Raw genomic sequence first — 8,538 nt, forward strand, 5'->3', positions numbered from 1 at the left:
TGTTTAGCCTTTTTAAATAAAATATATGCATCACTGCCAATCAAATTAATCATGACGTAATAAATATGATTATGTCATATTGACCACGCCCCTTCCAGGCTCCTAGCCACGCCCCAAAAACCCAGATATACTGTATATAGTGGCAATTTGGGAGAAACCCTGAATCCTACCTTAATTACAGACTGGGTTATTAAAAAATAGTGAGTTGAGAGAATTCTCTTATCGTACTGATGTTGCCCGTGCTGCATGTGTTGGCCATCATTAAACACTTGTAAGACAGAAAATAAAAGTTGATTGTAAGTAGAATACTTGTGACTTGGCTGGATTGTTGAAATATTGTGAAATATTGTACAATGAAATCGGTTCATTCTTTTTGGAAAAACCCTGTATTCTGAAACATTTGTATCTCTGCGAACTTGCAAATTCAACAGGAGAGATACCATAGATATCCATCCTTATTTCCCCCACCGTATCTTCAAGCCAAAAACTATTTATATTAATACATCTTTCTTGTTAGTATATTCTTCAGTGACCTCACTAAACTTGTAAAACAATAAGTGACCTTAATAAATGAAAGAAAGCGCTAAAGTAAGATGATCCACCCTTAAAACAATTGGGTCGTTTTATACGTATGTCTAGCGACAGGCTGTTGCTGCCCCTTAATCCTCATCTGCCAAGCATTAATTTTGTTTTAAAAATGTTTTTCCAAAAAGATGATTCTTGTGAAAGGGCGTATCTTTAATCTACAGTACCTGTAGTTATTGTCAACTCAGCGTGGTTGAGCAGCCGCAAAATACACCCTTACTTTATCTCCAAAAAACAGTACCTTAGAGACGAAATAAACCCTAAATGCAGGACCGTTTAGCTATGTCTTTTTAGACATGGATGACAAGTCCTCACTGGTTTATCAGTACTAGTAAACGGGCTAAAATATCTTCAAATGCCAGCCACCATTAATCAACACCACAGAAGAAGCAATACAATTTGATCCTTATCTGCTCATTATTTTACGCCAACATATCACCCTTTCCTGTTCTCTTTGCACAGACTTGTCAAGCACCAAGACATTGGGTGGGACAGTTTCTCAAGCGCATACTGGCATTTTCCGGTCATTAATACGGGAATTAACACAACAGATTGAATATCACTTTTTAAATGAAAAGCATGTGTCTGCAAGCTCAAGAGCACGGTTGCTTACCACAATTGTATCATTTGTGCTCTGACAATGTTGATAAGGAAATATGGAGAAACAGCTTTAATTTATTTTACTTCAACCCATCTCTCACCAAATACAAAAAGTGGATTGTAATATTGGTTGTTGGTTTATTTAGTTCATTGTCTGGACTTGTTTAGGAGCACCGTTGCTATTATTTCCATTTATTTACAATTAGTCACAGATAATATTAATTTACTGGCTTATTTTTTTGTCTTTGTTACATATTGGACATAATCTACATTTAAGTGCCTAAGTGTCATTCTATATAATGGCCAGAAGGGGGAAACTTGTGTAGTTGCAGTGAGAAGAAGTAACATTTCAAACATAATGTCTGTATCGTTGACACAATAAAGCATTCTCCAATACCTTTAAATGTTTTAAAAATTTCCCCCAAAAATGGTTAAAATCATTATAAATGCATTCCATTATGTCTTAGTATAAGAAGGCAATGTTTATTTAAGACTGAGCATTTTTAGGTGGCATACATTAACATGGTGTAATCAGGTATTATTCTTTTTTTACAGGCCTACAGTAATCTTGTATATGCTGAGGAAAGATCCCCAAATCGCTGCAAATGATTCTGGATTATGATGAACCCATACTATACCAGGTCCAGCAGACACAGTAGTATGTACAGTAAGTACTATTCTGTGCATTAAACTGCAACTGTTAATATATTTTGAGTGTGAATGAGAAATGGAGATACTCAGTTCCAGAGTCAAACTATCATAGATTATACTATCATAAACTCTTAACAATACAAATATTTTTTTGAAAATAAAATTTCATATTAAGCGTTAACGACGCCTCATATTCAAATGTTGTTTAGTAACACTCTTCAAACACTTTAAAATCGTCAGTCTACTCCAGGGCAGGTGTGGCCACAAATGTAGCGTACCACCATCAATGTGTGAATGTGGAGTGAATGAATAATGGGTTCTCACTTTCCTGTGAAGCGCTTTCAGTGTCTACAAAAGTGCTATATAAATCTAATCCATAAATATTATTATTAAAAGACAATTTATTGAGATATCACATATATTTATCATATAAATGCATGTATGTTTATATGTATATATGTGTGTACACGTATATATACACGTATATGTAAGTATATATATATATGCATTTATATGTATATATGTATGTGTGTGTATATATATATATATATATATATATATACATTTATATATATATATATACATTTATATATATATGTATACAAATATGCATTTATATATGTACGTATATATACATATGTATGTATATAAAGATATACGTCTGTATATTTGTATGAAGATATTTGTATGTGTATATATATATATCGATAAATAGATACATCTATATATTTATATATATATATATTTATATATATATATATATATATATATATATATATGTATATGTATATATATGTATATGTATATATATATATATATATATATATATATATATATATATATATATATATATATATATATATATATATATATATATATATATATATATATATATATATATATATACATATACATATATATACATATACATATATATATATATATATATATATATATATATATATGTGTATATATGTATAGATATATATATATATATGTATATGTGTGTGTGTGTATATATGTATATATATGTATATGTGTCGCCACCTCATCGCAGGGCCAACACAGATAGACAGACAACATTCACACAGTCGTGGTCAAAAGTTTACATACACTTGTAAAGAAGCTTCTGCTTGGATTTTTGACCACTCCTCTTGACAAAATTGGTGCAGTGTATATTTATCATTATCATCTATAACTTAATGTCATGGCTGTCTTGAGTTTCCAATACTTCTTACAACTCTTATTTTTTTGTGATAGAGTGATTGGAGCACACACTTGTTGGTCACAAAAAACATTCATGAAGTTTGTTTTTTTTATGAATTTATTATGAGTCTACTGAAAATGTGACCAAATGCTGAGTCAAAAGTATACATACAGCAATGTTAATATTTGGTTACATGTCCCTGGGCAAGTTTCACTGCAATAAGGCGCTTTTGGTAGCCATCCACAAGCTTCTGGCAAGCTTCTGGTTGGATTTTTGACCACTCCTCTTGACAAAATTGGTGCAGTTCAGCTAAATTTGTTGTTTTTTTGACATGGACTTGTTTCTTCGGCATAGTCTACATGTTCTCAATGGGGTTTAAGTCAGGACTTTGGGAAGGCCATTCTTAAACCTTAATTCTAGCCTGATTTAGCCATTCCTTTACCACTTTTGACATGTGTTTGGGGTCATTGTCCTGTTGGAACACCCAACTGCACCCAAAACCCAACCTCTGGGCTTATTTTAGGTTGTCCTGAAGAATTTGGAGGTAATCCTCCTTTTTCATTGTCCCATTTATTCTCTGTAAAGCACCAGTTCCATTGGCAGAAAAACAGGCCTAGAGCATAATACTACCCCAACCATGCTTGACGGTAGGAGTTGGTGTTCCTCGCCTTTTCTCCTCCAAACATATTGCTGGGTATTGTGGCCAAACAGCTCAATTTTTGTTTCATCTGACATCACATGGACAAAGATAAGACCTTCTGGAGGAAAATTCTGTGGTTAGATGAAACAAACATTTAGCTGTTTGGCCACAATACCCAGCAGTATGTTTGGAGGAGAAAATGTGAGGCCTTTAATCCCAGGAACACCAAGCCTACCGTCACTCATGGTGGTAGTATAGTCTGTACATTACATGTTGTACAAGTTAATGGTCTTCATATTGCTGCATGGCAATGTTTTAACCTTCTCTATAATTAATACATTTTTTAATATTCAGGCTGCTAATAATTTTGTAATTGAGGACTCAACCAGAACATGTTATAAAATAATTTACACAATATTTCAGCCAGCCAGAATTTTTTTTTTTTTTCAAAAGTATTAAACTACAAATGAAAGTGATGCAAAAACTTTACATTAACATTACATAGTACAGTACGAGGAACCAAGATGATTATCATAAATATCGATAGACAAAACTAACGTATTATACAGTAGTCTTTTTACCTGGAGCAGACGTTGAGGATGATGAGGCCGCTGTTATCGCCAACAAATGTTAACACCATTTCGTACCGGTGCCCACCCCAGGTGACAAAGCATGATTGTAATGTAAGAAATTTTCATTTTTTTAATTCAGTTTAATCGGATGTATAGCATAGCACTTTTATTTTGAAGCCGGAAAAGTGTGTGATTGGTTTGAGAAAGTGTCTTGACATGTTTTGATGTTGGACCGACTGTTTGCAATACAACATTTTCCTTTCGACTTCCTGCCGACCGTCTTTCATTTCTGTTGAACATTTATGTCATCTTACTTACTAAATCAGTCACAGTAACAATCTAAATGTTATGTTATGCACCTTAACCGTAATCTGAACACAGAAGTGAAGCACCACCCACCTGAAAAAGGCGCGCAGCAGGCGGTTGCTGCAGGGATGTCGCCTCTTTCTTGTCAGGAGAACAACTAGCCATGGTTTTAAACCTGATATTTCCATAAGGTAGATGACTTTCTTTTTTAAATTTCTGCTCGCTTGTGGCTCATTAATAACAATTGAACTACAGCCAAGTTCCCCCAGCTACGGCACTCCCTGAGGGTCAAAATGGACATGTGTGCGTTAATCGCACCACAGTTTTCATCTGAACGGAACCGTTCGAGTACGTTCGGCTCGACCGGGAATCGTGAGCTCCCCCAACTCCAAAAAAATAACCTAGATTACTCAGAAATTTCGGTTTTCCGGGTCATTTTTCGAACTTACACAATTTCCACATATCTCAACCGATTTGAAATGTTCCGCTGTCCACACACTCCACTCACCGCGGACAATCAAACTACCTTTACCCAAGTTAAAATAAATCCCAGTAATTTTTAGAATTCCCGTTTTTCCAAAGCCCTATTTTCACCTCTTCTTGGAAAATTTCACAGTGCATATTTTCAAACCGTTTTCGACCATTCCACCTTTAAAACATTCTTCTTAATTGGGACAACAGAACTACCATTTTTCTTTTCGTACAAATTACAGTTTTTTCCGAAATACCCATTTATATTATGGTACTACGTCAACATTTTTCAACTGTTTTGAACAATTCAAAGACCAATTCATTCATATCATCAAGGACAAGGACACCTACTTTTTCGAAAATTCCCCATTTCCCAAATTCTTAGGAAATTCCAGTTGAAACGAATGGATGTATTCATAGTTACACAATGCCCAAAATGCTCTAAATTTTGTGCCATTTTTTACCTGATTCTGACCTTCCAATCATCAACCCACACTGTTCTTCACTTATGTCGACCGCAAAACATGTTGTCCCTTTCCCAAAATTCCCGGTTTTCCCTAAATTTCAGGTAATTTTCTGCCATTGACAATTCATGGGAAATACACAATTGACTGCATATCCCACATTTGTGATCCAATTTGAACCGTTCAAACATCCACACACTCCGCTCACCCTGGACATTCAAGCCAGCATGTTTCCTGGTTCCCAAAATTCTCAGATTACTTGGAATTACCAGGAATTTCCTTCAAATGAAAATGATAGGCAATATACAAACCTCTCCATATCCCACATTTCTCAACTGATTCAAACTATTCCAACATCCACACACTCCACTCACCCTGGACATTTAAGTATTTCAGTTCCACTCATGCGTATCCTCATTCCTACTGGAATTGCAAATTCTTGTTTAAGTCTTTTTGTCATTTCTGTCTTTGACGTGTCAGCATTTTGTGTAAAAAAGGGGTCCTCTTATAATCAGTCGGCTCGTGTTTAGATAAGCTGGTATTTTTTCATTTATATTTCTGTGACAGTGTTTTGTACAGGGTGTACCCTGCCTTCTGCCCGACTGCAGCTAGGATAGGCTCCAGCCCCCCTGCGACCTCAATAGGGACAAGTGGTTGAAAATGAATGGATGGGTGTCAATCAAAACAGAGCATACTTTTTGATGCATCTTTTTTTATTGGCTCTCAGACTGTACAGTGTTGTTACACGACGAGTGATTTATTTGTGCAACACAATTTTCTGGCAAACATAATTAAGACAGTTATTAGTATAATGACAAACAAAACAACTATAATAATTTGTCCCGAGTGAATCCCTTTTTTGTGCGGGGAACAATAAAGCGAAGAACTTGTCAAAAACTCATCAATCTGAATTCTTGTGTTACCTGTAAAGCATGTGCTTTGACTGATGTCAGGCAACTTAATCCTGGACTCATTAAGGATTTTCAACCATTGGGCGTCACAACAGTTAAAGTCGTTCCCGCTAATATACATAGCTTGAAGATGTGTTGACAATGCTTTAATCAATGATTGGTTTAAAGACAAAAAACTATTATTCTGTATGCTGAGTTCTCTCAGAGGAGAGCAAGTTAAATTGCTCGGTAAGACAGTTAGATAGTTGTTGGATATATTCAGATGTGTTAGTGCTGGTAGGCAGGGTAGCAACATGTCAGATCTGTTCATGTTTACTTCACCCATCATCAACGACTGCAGCGTTTCCTGCACGCCCTCCAGTGCACCAACCTGCATGACCATATGGACATTTCTAGCTAAGTTGAGGGATATCAGAGAGGTTTTCTGGAAAGTGTTTGCATGAAGAATCTTTATGCCATTGTCTACAAGGTTGAGATATTTGAGGGTTCTCAATTTTCCAAAGGAAACACATGATGAGTTTAAGTTAAGTTGCGGTGATATAGAGCTCTGCATTTGGCTCACGGGAGCACAAGGCTTTACTGAGTTATCTTGAAGATTTATTGTCTCAACCTGTGTGAGCGCCTGTAGAAAGAGCGGCGATACCGATTCGAGTCCATTACTTTGCATGTTCAGGTACTTTAAGGAAGGGAAATAAAGTTGCCTATAGTGTCCAGATTCACTGTCATGCCGAACATTCCATGTGAGATTTTGCACGCAGTTAAAACTGAAATTTAGCTCTTCCAAATTCAAGAGAAGGCTCAAAGTCTCCAAAGGGAAAGATGTAAAGTGGTTATAGCTAAGGTCAATGTAGATCAATGGCATTAGTCTCCAGTTGGAATGAAGATAGTTTTTTGTAATTCTGACATTACCTTTTCTTACGATGTCATTGTAAAGAGAATTAACCTCTGATACCATTGATGCCTCTGAAGTTAGGGTGCCCACCATGTTATGATGTAAATAGAGATACTTTAGTTGGTTAAATTTGGGGAGAATTGGGAAATAAAGTAGTTTGTTTTGACTAAGATCAAGAACTTCAAGATTGTACACTTGGTTACCCGCCGCAGAAACAAAGAACTGTATAGAATTTCTACTTAGATTCAAACACTTAACTTGTGGCAATTTAAAATCACAGATATGGCAAAGGTTATTCTTGGCCAGGCTTAAGATCTCTAGTTTTCGAAGCGGTTCAAACGTTCCCCCATCAATTGTTGATATCAGATTGTCATCAATAGTAATGCTCCTCAGATCTTGACTCTCTTTGAACAATTTGTGTGTGAGTGTTGTTAAATAATTCCCAGTCATCTTAAGTTTCTCGAGAGAAGATTTGTTTAGTAGGTACAGTTTTACCGCTTCTTCTCCCAAACTGTTCATTGATATGTCCAAACTCTTAAGTCTACCAAGAGATTGGAGACTTTTGCTGTTTCTCTCGAGGTTGTTGTTCAGCGCATTCACAGACAAATTCAGCTCCTCAAGCAAAGCCAGGTTTTCAAATGCCCCTTTAGAGATGAGTTCCAGCTGGTTGCTGCTTAAGTCCAGCTGCTCCAAGTACAGCAAATCAATTGTGTGCAACTGTCTGATGAAATTATTGGACAGATCAAGTTTTTGCAGCCTTACATCCAAATCCAGGGGGATGGAATATAAATTCTGGTTACTCCAGGATTGGCCCTTGAAATGAAACATTAATCATCATCAGTGCATACTTTTAAGATCACAGAGCAAATGTTTGATCTAAAACATAAATAGATTAAGAAAGACTTTTTACAAATTGCATTTCCTTGAGCTTACCTTCAGACCATCATCCTTAAATCCAGTTGTGTAAAGGTCATGGCCGAGTGACCAGAGTAGCAGGAGATTAACAAGCATGTGTCTGACCATGTTCCCTCTGCTGTTTCAGTGCTTTTGTCACCCACTTACACACCCTTTTTACAGCCCAGCCTCATAAAAAAAGAGGACGAAAGCAGCTGTGAACACCAGATAGGCTTTGGGATACTATTTTTAAACAATGACTTCATGAAGAGAGTACAATTTAGCTTTTAGATATAGAAGATATTTTAAAAACTAATGAACCTATGTACAAAAATGTTTTTCTTT

General features: G+C 35.8%; 1 protein-coding gene across 1 annotated transcript; it reads right to left on the reverse strand.

Moving 5' to 3' along the window:
- Positions 1 to 6,232: 6,232 nt before the first annotated feature.
- Positions 6,233 to 8,327, reverse strand: LOC133648010 (transforming growth factor beta activator LRRC32-like). Its single transcript, XM_062043778.1, has 2 exons — positions 8,233 to 8,327; positions 6,233 to 8,112 (listed from the first exon to the last, which is right to left on the reverse strand). Exons 1-2 carry the CDS (start codon positions 8,320 to 8,322, stop codon positions 6,238 to 6,240), a joined length of 1,965 nt encoding a protein of 654 aa, XP_061899762.1. The 5' UTR covers positions 8,323 to 8,327; the 3' UTR covers positions 6,233 to 6,237.
- Between the last annotated feature and the right edge of the window lie 211 nt (positions 8,328 to 8,538).

Source organism: Entelurus aequoreus, linkage group LG04 (assembly GCF_033978785.1).
Source record: "Entelurus aequoreus isolate RoL-2023_Sb linkage group LG04, RoL_Eaeq_v1.1, whole genome shotgun sequence".
Taxonomy (NCBI): Eukaryota; Metazoa; Chordata; class Actinopteri; order Syngnathiformes; family Syngnathidae; genus Entelurus; species Entelurus aequoreus.

What these genes read in the sequence shown, in the direction of transcription:
- LOC133648010 (XM_062043778.1), bottom strand. Translation starts at nt 8,322, where the DNA reads ATGGTCAGACACATGCTTGTTAATCTCCTGCTACTCTGGTCACTCGGC. An exon ending in TTAAGGATGATGGTCTGAAG is followed by an intron (nt 8,113 to 8,232) that starts GTAAGCTCAAGG and finishes TTTCATTTCAAG; the next exon opens with GGCCAATCCTGGAGTAACCA.